Source organism: Pyricularia grisea (genome assembly GCF_004355905.1).
Source record: "Pyricularia grisea strain NI907 chromosome Unknown Pyricularia_grisea_NI907_Scaffold_1, whole genome shotgun sequence".
NCBI classification, from domain to species: domain Eukaryota; kingdom Fungi; phylum Ascomycota; class Sordariomycetes; order Magnaporthales; family Pyriculariaceae; genus Pyricularia; species Pyricularia grisea.
In genome coordinates, this window is record NW_022156716.1 from 678,702 (window position 1) to 692,600 (window position 13,899).

Sequence of the window (13,899 nt, forward strand, 5' to 3'; positions counted from 1 at the left end):
GGGGGGGGGGTGGGGGGGGGGGCTGGGTTAGGGTTTTCTTGGTGAGACAGCGAGTTGTGCCGAGGCAAGCCAGGTTAAGGGGGGCACTTACGGCGGCGGCAAAGGTCGCAAAGGAAGCCAAGACGGAACCGAGGGACTTTTGGCAGTTGGTGCAGTAGCACAGGTTGGCAGAGAGGGCAGGGCCGTGTATCTTGAGCGTGATTTTGCCGCAGAGGCATGAACCTTTGCGAACGGACATTGTTGTTATGTTTGTGTCATTGTGATGGATCGTAGGTGAGTAAGTTTGCTGTCGGTTACACGACAAATGGAGGTCCTTTGAAAACCATTCGCGGGTTTTGTTCATGTGTTTGTACTACAACAGGTTTTGGGAAGTGATCATCTTGAGCTTCACTGTGGGTCTCCCCGCTTATGTATGAACAGACTACCAACAGGAATACCATCCTGTTTTGTTGAGGATTTCATTTGTCAGCTTTTAGTACTGTTAGTTACACAAGCCCTGATTTTCTCTCAACCATCTCGGGTCGTGAGATGACCATGTTGTCGCACTCGGATCGCTCACCGCGATGAGCTCTCCCTCTGTATATCGATGTTGATCTGCTGCATTGATCATTGATGGGAGTTTGGTGATCGATGGCAAAACTGTACTGCTTCCAACTTGATTTGGGAAGATTGATTGCTTTGCTATTAAATTATAATCTGTATATGTGGAATCGCCGGGTCCTGCAGGCGAATCCCATGCACCCTATCCACTTCGTTGTCCAAGTACCGTGCGAGCTACCCAACCGAGCATAAGCCGGCTTCCCTAGTACGCTTTACTTCGAGTGTCTCCAAGCGATTTAAACCACCCCCGAGACTCCCCAATAGACAGCATCCAGTTTGCCACACGTCTAGTACACGTACGGCAGAATCCTGTACTTGACAGTCTTCTTATACGTCTCCCAGTCCTCGCCATACTTCTCGGTGCAGGCCACGTCGTCACGGCCCTCGCGGTGGATGAGCAGGACGGCAAAATAGACGACGTAGAGGTAGGTGAATAGCATACCCCAGCCCCGGGCCGCCCCCTGGATGACCTGGCGACCGTCGAGCATGGTCGCGCCGGCCTCGGCGACCGCGCTGCCGGCGGGCAGGATCATGTAGCCGGCAATACCGGTCGGGAGACTGAATGGCGAAGCCTGCAGCCAGTCGCCAAAGTAGTTGATGTGGCGAGACATACCCCACCAGCCTGCGGTGAGCAGACGAGTACCGCGCTTGGTTTGGATGTATGACAGGTCGCGGACGCTGGGGTGGTTGGGGTCCCTGCGGAAGAGGTTCTTTTGTGTGTTGGACGCGCGGAAGATGTACAAACCCGTGGCGAAGACGGCGCTAACAATTGCCAGACCGACGGGGCCGAGTGTGACCGGGTAAGTGGACAAGTAACGGGTTTGAGTGGAGTAGAGGAAGGGCAGCCATGCGATGTCACCAAAAGTAAGCATGAAGCCGAGGCCGTCGGTTGTAATGTCCATCATCGTCAGGATGCCCGCCTCCATGTACTGGCCCTCGAGGACGTAGTAGGCCTGCACGGCTGTCGTGAACAGGATGCTGTCGGAAACGAAGCCATAGTTGCGGTACTGCTTGGCAATGTTGGCGCAGTTGAGTAGGATCCAACCGGTCAGACCGGGGCGCATCTCGAGGAAGGTCTTGATATCGATCTCGCCGAAAAACGGCAACGTAACGCGAGGGTTGAGCTCACGGCCAATGTAAAAGTCATAGATCAGGTTGCCAGTGTGACCACCCTGGGCAAGCTCACGCAGTTCGGAGTCGCCAGGCTTGACGGAGAAGCTCTTTGCGTAGACCCAGATGGAAATCGCATACGCCAGGATGATGTTGGTCGTTAAAAGTTGCAGGTAGTTGTCGGTCAGGAACCTCCAAACAACAAAGTCAGCGCCATGGAGATAGGTGCCGAAAGCGCAAGCAATGAGCTGAACGACGGTGGCGTTGAAAGCTGTCGGATCACAAAGTTAGCACGCAAGACGTCCGATAGGCATGTGTAGCGTTGTGGCCACTTTATTATTGCACGGCGTACCATTAAATCGGTACTTGAGGGGACGACCCGACTCCTTTAATTTAGTCCCGAGCACTTCCTCAGCCGGCATGACGCGGTGGAGGACAAGGCTGAGGAAGTAGTAGGCAAAGACCCAAAAGGTAACCTCCCAGCTGACAAAGCCACGGACGCCATTCTCGGGCCACGGAATCTCGGACTTGAGCTTGGCCCACGTGAGGTCTCGGGGACTCAGCAGCGACGGCGCCGGGCATCCTGAGACGTCATTGCATGCGAAGAACAATGTCCACAAAAGCACCGGGAGACCGAAGACGATGCCGGTTGCACCGGGACTGTTTGGACTGTCAGCAGGTAGCACTGGGCAAATCGAGGGCGATTGATCGATTTTCGATTGATTGACTGCCGTCGCAGTTTCGGGTGCACTCACGGTCCAAAGAACTCGTACTTGGTTCTGACTGCTGGAGCCATGACTGCTTTTTGATATTTTCACTGTCGCAAACGACGGAATTCGCGACTGTGATTGTCTTATGAACCAGAAAAAAGTCGATGTCTCTTTTCTTCTTTATTTTTTTTCTGTTTTCATTTGCGTCACCGTAAAAATTGCCGATCGCCGTTGACTTTAGTAGGTCTACGAACAGGTGTCCGCTTGGTCTGTGCGCCACCTCGCCAGAAGATCAAATCTCCATCTAATGCGCGAAACCCGACGCCTGGAGAGGAGCCAACAGAAGCAAGCACTACCACAGGGCAAGCAAAAAACCCCCAACGATATCCACAAAACAGGCCATTCGGCTTCCAGCTATCCGGGGCGGCAAGTCCCCACACATGGAAATTTTTGTCAAGCCTGTCTGCACCGCGCGTTTGGGTGCCAAAAGGATCTGGAATCCCTGCAACGGATTGATCGGGATGGCATTCTGAGAAATGGCCTCATTCTAATCGCTGATTTCCATGTCCGCTTTTGTAATTTGTTCAATCCTGGGCGACGGACGCCAAGTGCATCGCGGGCTATTGGTCTATCTGGCTAGCTTGTGTCTACTCATGAGATTTTCCAATCTTCATTTTCACTGCATGCATGCAGAAAATAAGAAGAAATACATCATAACTAACGGTTTCGCACAATTTTCTTGCGATGACCAAAACTACTGCACTGCCGTTCATGTCGAAATGTTTCGCAGTAGCGCCAAAAAGGATTTCAATCGGACTTGTCTAAATTCCCGTTCCTCCCAAACCGGCCACCCGCGGATTCCGCTGCCTGGACGTTGCTGTGGTACCGGTAGAATTGATTGTCGAACGTCCAGACCCCGTTTGCATTCAGCTGAATCCTCTTGACTAATTGTGGCGGTGCGCCACATGACGCCACGCCAAGTCATTATGACGTTCTCCGTGTAATTGGTGTAATTGTCGTCATTGTCGTTTCCAATTCAGCAGGGTAGCGAGAATTCCAGACTTCACGAGACAATAATATTCACAATTGCGCAAAGCCAATGAGGTGCGGATATTTCAAAGAGTGTATCGATTCAATTAGAATCTAGACTAATTAGGGGCTGTGGTATTAAGAAATATGCTCGACTCCCAGGCATTCCATATCATGCATCGTACAAGTCAAACTGAAAAAATAAAAACACCGACGCGAAAAAGTAAATGATAAAAAAAAAAGACCTTCAATGCTTGACTGAAGTCATAAGTCGTAGAGGGTATCAGAAAAATCGCAAGAGGTAAAATCATCGCCTCGACAAAAGATGTGAAGCCATTCTCCTCCGCAGTACCTCGTTCACTCAGAGCCTCCACCCGAGCCTCGTCTTCGTATTGAGAGTGTATGGTATCTTGTCCAAGCATCTGTAGTTGCTTGCTGCTGCGCTCAAAACGACTTTAATGGGAGAGACCCATTTAGACGGTGCTGGTGGTGGTGGCGTGGCCGTGGCGCTTGTCGACGTAGGCGGCATCACCGCGGCGGGCAAAGAAGCCCTCGGCGGCAGTGTTAATGGCAGTGAAGAAGAAGGCCAGGAAGCTGAAGGCCATGACCGAGTGCTTGTGACCGCAAAGGTTGTCGCCGTCGCCGTTGATGCCGGTGAAGGGACGCGAGACGCGGCAGTTGTTGGCGGCCCAATCGTCAGTGTTGACAACAAAAGCGGCGAGCCAGAGGTAGCTGAAGACGAGGTTGACGGGCATGAGCCTGCCGCGGTTGCCAGTGTCACCACGAGACAGGAAGAGGACAACCGGGTAAACAATCACCGTCAGGACAGCAACGACAAGAGTGTAGACGAGGTGGCGGCCGCCGTCGTAGCCGTAGACGGTGCGCTCAGTGTGGACAAAGTAGGCAGTGATGCCCATGACGATGGCGGCAGCCACCCAAGTGAGGGCGGCGCTACCCATGAGACCCAAGCCGAGAACTGCCATTGTGTCTGTTTGTGTTGATTATGGATTTATTTTTGTGGAAGGGTAGTGGTTTTGTTTGAAGAGGGACGATCAGATATCTTTGTGCTCGAAGATCGTTCAAGTTTTGTTGATCGATGGGAGTTGTGGAGGTTGATTAACGTAGTAAACAGAGGCTATAACTCGGCCAGGTTTTGTTTGGGTATCTTTGGAATGCTTTGTTGTTTGATGATGGGAGAGTGAAGGTGAGGTGAGAGACTTGAGGTGACCCGTGGTCCTAGATATAGGGCAACGGGAAGGGCGAGACACATGTGTCACATAGCAATCACAAAAACCGGAAAAGTCGGGAAAGTGCTGATATCACACCAGCGTCAAGGTTTTTGGCTTAGCCAGAGCTTCCGTGACGACAAGACCTCATGGGTTAGCAAGCAAGCACGGGCGGGGGGGCTGGAGTGTTTGCGGCGAGACCGCCCTACAGCATTTTCGATAGTTACAATACTACCTACCTCCCGACTCTTCCGCATCAAAAACCCCACAGGGGAGGAAAAAAAAAAAGTCTACTAGCGCCGGTATTGCCAATTGGGACCTCTATGACAAACAGCGGACGGGCCGTGGAAGACGCAGGTGTGACATCAACAGGGCGCTTGCTACAGATTGGGGTTAGTCACGACGATCGATGATGCTACGATCGAGGTTGAAGGCCATCAAAAAGACGTCGGTCCCTACCATCCCGGTCGCTACAAGTACCGGCATAATTGCGTCTCATTGGACGGCTGATCAGCAGCACCCTTCGCTTGCTTCCCAAGGTTCCGACGATCAGACCTGCCAAGGGAGTGGCAGGTGCAAGGGATTTTCTGCCCGCCCCGTTAAATTACAGAGACGACTGTCCAATTGCGCCCATTCTTTGACAGTTAATGATGCCCTTTCTACGTGTCTGTGCATTCGACCTGATGATAAATGCATTTTGAAAGTAAGAAATGCAGACGATGACTGATAAGCGGTCTGTCCTGATGTGGTAGCACAATCGCAATCGATGAAGTCTTTGCGTGCGAAGCGGAAAGAAAGTTGATGATGAGCTAGGAAAAAAAGAAAGCGTTGGGCCGCTAAAATTGATGCAAGCTTCCGCCCTCCCAGGCAAACTTGTGTGTGGCCCACGAATTAAGGTCATTAAGGTCATTAAGGTCGCCCCGCAGTAAGGTGGAATACCTACGTCAATGAATTGGGATTCCATCAAAAGCCATCATTCGCAGCCGAAAAGTTTCCATTTTTTCTTTTCTCTTCCGTTCGTTTCGTCAAAATAGGAAAGGCAAGGTAGGGGCAAAGTACCCAAACGTTAGGCTAGCACACGGTCTGAACCGTAACCACACGATTGGGAAGTCGACCCGCTGGGAGTCTAGAACATGCACATCATTTTTGCTTGTGTTTGCGTTTTACTCTGTTTTTGTCTTTCTGTGGCGGTGGGGGATGAGAGAGGAAATACCCTGTGTCATCCAAGGACTTGGCCTACTCAGGCGACCCTCCTAAAAGTTGGCCGACCGACCCGGAACTAAAAACCACAGACAGAAAGCAAAAATCCCAGATTCATGTTCCTTGCTTTAACTTAACCTTTTTAGTGGCTTTGTTTTTACGACCGAACTCTAGCCCGTTCTTTTTCAGGTCATTTTCAAGTCATGTTACCGATGAACTTATTCTTTCCCAGGTCCAGGGAAGGCTGTTAGGTAATAGCTAACCAAGACATGGGACGACAGGCGCGCTCTCTGTCGCCGCCCTGTCCGTCATTCCAAGGCAGACAAGTAAGTAATATCTTTCCAAGGTGAGATAAACGCAAAAAAAGTGATCACAATAAGCAATTGCGAGAAAGAAAATGCACAAGGCATTTGGCGCTTTGGTCGCCTGGGTCTGTTCTTCCGATCGCTACTTGAGAAGCTACCCCAGAAAGATCGACGAACTAGTGTAGACGAACAGCCCAGGTTCTGATGTTTTGTTTTGGTTTGTTTTGGTTTGCCTCTTTATTCCTGTTCCTTGTCGCAACATTGTCGCAAGGTCAAGTCACCAAGAAACTCAATTGCACATTGCACATGTTAAAAGTGTCGTGAAGTGACAATTTTTTCAAGGGGGAAAGTTGGGCCGATTTCGGAACGCGCAAGTTTAATTATTAATATTTGCTTACGACAAACACAAGTAAGCGCAGCTGGCTGTCACAACTTGCTGGCATTACATCTAACCGAGATTCTCAATTTGTTTGTCGTTTTTGGTAAAGAGACCGACCGACAGGCATTAATTAGCAGAGTTTTGCCTTGGTTTACCCACCGGTTGGGGGTCCTCTAAACCTGACTTTACTTACGGAATGTGCCGAGTCTCCCTTGACCAATGGTTTGACTGGGCAACCTGGGTCCTCAGTTCTCAATTTGTTTTATTTGGTACAGCCATTGTTTTTTTTGTGTTTTCTTTATTTTTATTTTATATTTCCTATTCTTTTTTCTACGAACTTAAACTGTCTAGGGTTATTTCTCAACTATCACTGGCCTCAATACGTGTCATGTTAATCACACCAACCTTGGCACTTTATCAAGCTATCATACATTCATTCCCCTTATGAACCCCCCCCCCCCTACTTTGACGAAATGGTTGCTCGGACGTCGGTTGTCCACACAAAAAGGTCCGGCCCGAGTTCCGCAGCTTGATTGGACGGGCCTGAAATGCGATCAATAACGGGGCGAGGATGGGGAAAAGCTTCTAGTGGTTGGACCCTACCTGCTTCCGCCCAGAGCGGGGACGTCACTATTACGCTCGGCTTAGGTATACGACTCTGCTACTGTAGGTACTCGCCCACAAAAAACGCAGAGAAGTGGGTGACATCATACCCTGTTTATCCGAAATTTGCAACCAAGGCCCGCCACGTGGTTATGAGCTGTCCCTGACTGAAGCGATTCTGAGCTAATTAAGTTAGGTTAGGTACTGTAGGAAGGTAGCTAATTTGTTTTGTTTTGGATACGCAGTACGAACTCAAGTTTCGGTCACTACTAGCGGTGCCTGTAAAAGGCATAATAAACGATGATGACAGGATGAAGAAAAAGATATAAAAAAACAAACAGTAAGGATTGTTCCAACTGAGCACATAAGATATACAGCATGTCCAATTAACTCGCTCGATTATGACCCCGCGGACTAGGTCTAGGTCCCTCCCCCGCGGCCAAACTGACTTTAGGCAGTAAAGCAAGAGGCGAACCTTTCTCGCCCCTGCGAAAAAGACAAAAGATGGGCAAAGAAAAAAAAAAAAAAAAAAAAAAAAAAAAAAAAAAAAAAAAAAAAAAAAAAAAAAAAAAAAAAAAGAATGAAAAAGAAAAAGAAAATCAAGAAGTTCGTCGTTTGCCGCATCTACTCCCATACTACTCTGGATGGCTATAAAACATTTAATCCCCACGTGCCCTCGTATTGCTCGTATCGTAATAAGTCGCAACCACTCACTCGCATACAAAACGTTTCAAAGCCGTATCCAGATTATTCCCGCCCAGCGACAAGCCGACGACCTAATTACCTTTATGGGACGAATACAAGAGTCGGAGAGTGAGTGAGGGGGGACCACATGTGGGGTGTCAAGTCGTCGGATGAATTGCCGTACAGTAGCTGGTCTATTCTGCTATACTGTAGGGGATGCGGCTGCTGCACTGTGGTTGTGTGTTGGTAACACTACGTGACTGTTTGATCGACAGAAGTAACATGGATGACAGCATTTTGTATTCTATGGGATATTATCTGATAATCATGTTAGGGTTTGTTTAAAATGAGGCACAAAAATATAATGGATAAGTCATTACAGAAACGCTCGGGCAGCTGCGTTTATTTCAATTCATCAACGGTTAACCTTCATGTGTGAATCCAGCGCATAATATCTCCTTGGCGGTTCATGTTTTATGAGCTGGGGGAGGGAAAAAAAAAACAGGATGCACCTGTCATTACTGCAACCTTCCCCTTGATGGTTGCCTGACCTTGTTGCCTTTTTTTCCTCTTGGTGAGAAAAAAAAAATCAATTGGTTTGTCAGACCTATAGCGATCAAAATGCAGCAATGTGTGCTGCCCGCACGTCCAGAAAGCCTACCTGAGCTTGCTTGAGATACCTACTGTCAAAGCATAGTGGATGCAGCCACCATGCGTACTACGCCAAAAAAAGTGGCATGTTGCGCTGTCCGGTCGCAGTTTGTCCCTCACACCATCAATGTCACGCATTTGGTTATTTTTTAGCGGGACGGGTGTCTGCCTGTTCTTGGTTTCTCTCACCTTTTCAAGGTCAGGGGGTGGGGTCAAGCATCATGCTCGGATCCTCAGATGGTCAAGGGGACTCAATTTGTTGTTTTTCTTTGAGGCAAGCGATTGACTGTTGTTTTCCTCCGATCAAGCTTCATTCTGAGACCGTTTTGCTTGTAACACAAAAGGGAGAAACGACTGTATCAATGGGGAATAAAAGAAAAGTGCGTGATCGTCGAACAAATGTTCTATGTTGATCCCAAAGTAGATTCTTCCCCCGGAGATGGACTCTGTCTCTGCAAATTCCCATCCTATTGGCGGCAACAAAACCACAACACCAATAATGCGGTTAACCTGGTCTCGGTTGATCAACCGTTTTGGCCCTGCTATGTATGGGGGGGTGTGGGCAAAATAGGGCAAGCCACTCACTCCCTTGCATCCATCTTCTTTCTTTGTTTTGAAGTTTCAGAAGAATTTCCGTTCCTGTTTTTTTTCCTTATCTTTTTTATTTTTTTTATTTTTTTCATACACTCTTGTTCTCTTTGTCTTCTCCTCTTCCCCCAAATTTTTCACGTCCCAGAACCCCCTGTCAACATGCGCCCTACGTGCGTATGACGGTGCACGGGATGAGGTTGCAGAGGATCATTCTCTCCACCTGCACCGGATGTGCATGGAAAATTGCCGAATGTTCAAGAAGGTGCTATTGCGCCGAGCCGACCATCTCTCTCCCTGTTGTGCGGTTGCCAATGAGAGAGCTGGGGTATCAGCTGGTGCCGCCGGCAATTGTGCCGGGTTTAGGTTAGCATCATCAACGCTATGGCTACAGGCATACTTTACAGCTGGTGGAATGGAGCAAACACCGAGAAAAAAAGGATTGAATCAGTAACTATGGAATAAAATTAACAACAGCTCCAAACAGTTTGCTTGGACTTGGTATCAAAAGTCAAAATATCCAAAGTTAGAGCTATATGTGTTTTGATATTATCCCTTTATCTCCACCTTAAGTTCATCCCAGCATTAAACGTCCACTCTCTCATGACTCTGGCAGAAATGGAAGCCTTACCGCCTCACTTTAGCCAAGACCCAGAAAAAAAAGGTCCCCAAGGTCCCCTCGTTCGGCGGCAGACACCGAAGGGGACCTCACCCAGCTCAGCGTTTCTCCCACTGTTCTCGGCCCCTCATCGGCAGGCCAAGGGAACTGGAGCTGCTTGCCGGAAAGCGAATGCGTGGCTCGCGTGGGTCTGTCTAGTTTATTTAGTTTTTTTTTTGGTTATTTGAGATGGTGCACAATGAATTTTCTTTTTTTTTAAACAGGATCCTAGTGGGTCCAAAATCATACGCGCTGATTTTTTGCATACCAACAAAAGAACCCTAGGTGAGAAAAAAAAAAAAAAAAGGTTTGTTTTAATTCGTGACCCAGATATTTATGATGATGTACTCTAATCGAAAGGGGGACCCCCCTACCTGCTGCGAGATCCCAGTGGTTGGTTTCAATGCGATTGATTGGAAAAGGCGGGCTGTCGTGGAAAAAAATCCTCCTTCCCACCCAGTTGGTACTTTGACAATATCTCGCCGATCAAATCTCTCCTGACTACCAAAAGATCAATTCTCCATCATAGGGAACCGCACCTTTTAGGGGGCGATATTGGACAAAGAAACCAAAAAAAAACTGGCAACGTCACCGCGATTCATCACAAAACGGGATATTTCCATTACAACAGGAGAGTTAACGGGACGCGTAGGCTCGTCTTTTTTTGTGGTTCTCCTTACTTTCTCTCTTTGTCTCCCAATACCATTCATTCTGTTGACCATAGTTCTACTACCCCGACTGAAACTACCAGATTTTTTGGAACCCCTCCAAAAAAAGAAAACAGACAAAAAAAAATCAGACCACAAGATCCCCGGCATGAACCATGTCAGCAAGAGGCGCGCTGACCGTCCGGGCCTGCAGCAAATGCCGCAAGAAGAAGAGAAAGGTAAGTTGGCATCCATCAAGAGAAACAAAGAGAGGAGGGTAAAAACAAAAAAAAGAGACACTCCAACCGGTCCAGTCACCTTTGCCTGTTTGTATCTTCTGCTTGGCAAGTGTGTCTTCGATTTCTAGACTGGACCTGGTTTTTGTTTGTCTGTCCGTCCGTCTTCCTTTTTTCCGTACCGGCCCCTTTCCTCCTTCCACCCCAACCCCAGCATTGACAGATCCACAAGGGACTCGGACTCACCATTGGCCTCTGCCTCATTTGACTTTTCGCTATATTGCTTGTGTCAGGAGGGAGGACCGGGATCTTAGTAGTACTAGACTTACTTGCCTTTGGGGTTTGTTTTGCTCTCACACACTTCAAATACCACACCCCCTCCCCTTGCCCTTCTTCTGTTTTTTTTTTTCTTTCTTTCTTTGGTCCAGGGGACGGACGGATCCAAATTCCCACCGTTACCATAGAACTGACCCAAGGACCAAAAACCTCCGGCGCGAAACCACCCAAACCTACAAAATAGTGCGATGGTCAACACCCCTGCTCCAACTGTCAAGCTCGACAAGAACCCTGCAACTACAGCGTCAAGGAGTGGACGTCAAAGGATGGGCTGCGGTCCGAGATACAGGAGCTCAAGAGGAGGCAGGAGAGCACCGACACGGTCCTGGACGCGTTGAGGTCGCCTAGCACCAGCGGCATCGTGCTGGAGCAGCTCCAGCGCGGCGATTCCGTCGCCGAGATTGAGGAAAAGGTTCTGGGCTTGACCTCGAGGAATCCCGGAGTTGCAGTCGATGGAGCGTCGTCGCGAGCAGCCGTCTTAGCTGACGGGGCGCGAGGTGGCGGTGGTGTTGGTGTCGGTGATGTAAATGGCGCGGTTACTTTTAGACGCGGCTCCTCTTCCGCGTCGAGCTCACACGCTCCCATGTTGACGGGTCTCCCTTTCGACGTGGGCATGATTCGCTCCAGCATCAGCCCGGACGGGATGACTATGGCGGTTCCAGTGGCAGTGGCGCCGGGAATGCTCCCGCCGATGAAAAAACTCTCAGAATCGTACACTTCGGCCGGGTCCGAGTCTTCATCAGCAACCACGTCCCCGCCGCTCCCGCGACCGCATCCTAAGCCGCTACAGCAGCGCGACTCGGCATCCTCATGGCCGCCACCACCACTACCACCACCACAACAACCCCCGACGACGACGACAACGACGAATTTTGACCAAATGCGGGGCGGCCCCCGCATCTTCTCGACCGCCATCATGGAATACCACGTCAACCTCCTATTCTCATGGGAATGCCCACCGCTGACCATGATCGACCGCGTCGCCTTCCTGACAGATTTCGCCACGAGCAGAGACCGATACTGCTCAAACGCGCTCGAGTACGCCATCATGGCTGTCAGCACGAGGCTGAACGATGCCCTGGCCAACAGGGACCCGAGGACTTCTGCGCCGGGCCCCTCGACGACGACGACGAGTGAGAGACAGCTCATGGATCACCACCACCACCACCATCACCATAAACTTCATCACCAGCAGCAGCAGCAGCAACAACAACAACAACAACAGCCGGGCAAACTGTATTTTGACCGCGGGCTGATGCTGCTCTCGGACGAGACGCAACCCGCGAGGCTGCCAGACGTGCAGGCGCTTGGCCTCTTGTCTCTCTTTGAAGTGTGTAACGGCAACGAAGGGTTCGCGCGCGTCCTGGCCGAGCGCTGTCTTCAAGGAACACTGGAGCTGCTGCGGCGGGAGACGACAGCCCCAGCAGGGATGTCGCCGACTGACACGTCTAGCCTGACGAGGCAAGAAGTTGCCGAGACGTACGCGGGTGCTTATACGCTGGCCAGGTACTTATATTCGCTTACTCCCCCCACCCCCCTTTTCTTTTCTTTTTTTTTTTTTTTTTTCTTTTGCCACCTAGACTTTACCCCTTGTCTCCCATTTGTCAAGCTGTCACGATGATGCTAATACCTTTACCCGTGTGTTACCACATGGGGGGAAAAAAAACAGCATCCTAGAACTAGTGACATACTCGCAGCCAGGCGCCCTACGTTCATTGTCGTGGCAGCCGTGGCTCAGAGAGAACGCCGGGAGCCGCACGAGAAAGTTTTCCGACGTAGTATTCGACCTGACTTGCATCATCGGGACGACCTTGTCCCTCCCAATGTCAAAAGATCCCGCCGTCGTTCTGGGCGTCTATGAAAAGTGCCTCGAGTGGTACAACTCTGCGCTCGGGGTGCTGCGGGATGCCGTGGCCGAAGGGACGCCGTCTAGTTTGTTTCTCCAGTGAGTTTTAACCTTGTGTATTTTTGCATTGATTTTGTTTTTGTCCTTTGAAAATACAGTTAAGGATGGTTTTTGTCTGGGATACCTGCACATGGGATGAAGGAATCATGACCCAAAGGACAATGATCTCATCTCATCTCTCAACCCAATATTCTTTCAAGCTCATAATCACAAGCCCCCCCGGGGAAGAAAAAAAGAACCTTCTAACAAACCATCAAAAAAAAATCAAAACCCACCCCACCTCCAAAAGCATGTACTACCATTTCTACCTCGGCGTTCTCTTCCGCCCGCTGGCCGACCAACTAAGCCACGACAGCACCGACGGCTACGACTTTGACATGTCATCAGGATCATCCGGGCCGACCAGCATGACGATGACGACGACGACGACCATCACGACGGCGACGGGCGACCGGGTCAGCCCGCGGACCATCTGCACCGAGTCGGCGCACGCCGTCATCGCGCTGGCCCAGTCCTTTCGGCGCATCCACACGCTGCGGCGGACGCCCGCCTTCCTGCCGTACTTTGTCTACGCCGCGGGCCTGATGCTGCTGGAGCAGGACTGGATCGAGGCAAGAGGGGGAGCTACAACCGATGCCGCCGGTGGTGGTGTTGATGGGGTGGTGGACGGTGTGGTGAATGGGGTGGGCGATGGTGGGCGACGAGGAGGAGGTGGGGGAGGAGGAGGAGGCAGTGATCGGGGCAGCAGCGTCAGCAGCAGACACGGCCATATCGGCGGCATGAGAAGGGAGAGCGTGCAGAATGCCGGCGTCGCGTTGGCGTTGGCTCAGCTGGCAGAGATGGCCAGGGGTCATCCTGCGGCCGCAGAGGCCTTGGAGGATTTGAGGAGCAAGGACATGAATAGGTAGGTAACATGTGTTTTGTGTTTTCTTTTTTTTTGTTTGTTTTTTTGTTTGTTTTTTCGTGTTTTTTTTTTTTTACTTTTTTTGAAAAGGGGCGTGGGACAAAATTTCTTTTCTCCGTCTTTCCCC

The 13,899-nt window shown here is 50.2% G+C and overlaps 5 protein-coding genes across 5 annotated transcripts in view; 2 read left to right on the plus strand and 3 right to left on the minus strand.

Annotated features, from left to right (window-relative positions):
* PgNI_00155 (uncharacterized protein) overlaps window positions 1-432 on the minus strand; it is a 1,082-nt gene extending 650 nt beyond the window's left edge. Inside the window, exon 1 of the mRNA XM_031120238.1 lies at window positions 92-432. Coding sequence (XP_030986209.1) covers window positions 92-343 — 252 coding nt within the window. The 5' untranslated portion in view covers window positions 344-432. The remainder of the gene's footprint in view (window positions 1-91) is intronic.
* A 227-nt stretch (window positions 433-659) lies between these two features.
* On the minus strand, window positions 660-2,643 carry PgNI_00156 (uncharacterized protein). Its single transcript, XM_031120239.1, has 3 exons — window positions 2,466-2,643; window positions 2,063-2,370; window positions 660-1,981 (listed from the first exon to the last, which is right to left on the minus strand). Exons 1-3 carry the CDS (start codon window positions 2,504-2,506, stop codon window positions 888-890), a joined length of 1,443 nt encoding a protein of 480 aa, XP_030985867.1. The 5' UTR covers window positions 2,507-2,643; the 3' UTR covers window positions 660-887.
* A 1,279-nt stretch (window positions 2,644-3,922) lies between these two features.
* Window positions 3,923-4,432, minus strand: PgNI_00157 (uncharacterized protein; the record flags this gene model as incomplete). The annotated part of the gene is made up of 1 exon (XM_031120240.1): window positions 3,923-4,432. One exon carries the CDS (start codon window positions 4,430-4,432, stop codon window positions 3,923-3,925), a length of 510 nt encoding a protein of 169 aa, XP_030985866.1.
* A 2,693-nt stretch (window positions 4,433-7,125) lies between these two features.
* Window positions 7,126-7,611, plus strand: PgNI_00158 (uncharacterized protein; the record flags this gene model as incomplete). The annotated part of the gene is made up of 2 exons (XM_031120241.1): window positions 7,126-7,225; window positions 7,408-7,611. Coding segments are annotated over 2 exons (159 nt in total), but the record flags the coding sequence as incomplete, so codon positions are not given.
* A 2,622-nt stretch (window positions 7,612-10,233) lies between these two features.
* PgNI_00159 (uncharacterized protein) lies at window positions 10,234-13,776 on the plus strand (the record flags this gene model as incomplete). The annotated part of the gene is made up of 4 exons (XM_031120242.1): window positions 10,234-10,629; window positions 11,147-12,468; window positions 12,632-12,907; window positions 13,158-13,776. Exons 1-4 carry the CDS (start codon window positions 10,567-10,569, stop codon window positions 13,774-13,776), a joined length of 2,280 nt encoding a protein of 759 aa, XP_030985860.1. The 5' UTR covers window positions 10,234-10,566.
* Between the last annotated feature and the right edge of the window lie 123 nt (window positions 13,777-13,899).

Coding starts and splice junctions, on each gene's coding strand:
- PgNI_00156 (XM_031120239.1), bottom strand. CDS start 2,506: ATGGCTCCAGCAGTCAGAACCAAGTACGAGTTCTTTGGACC. Junction 2,371..2,465: donor AAGTACGAGTTCTTTGGACC/GTGAGTGCACCC, acceptor CAGTCCAAACAG/TCCCGGTGCAACCGGCATCG. Junction 1,982..2,062: donor CCTCAAGTACCGATTTAATG/GTACGCCGTGCA, acceptor GTGATCCGACAG/CTTTCAACGCCACCGTCGTT.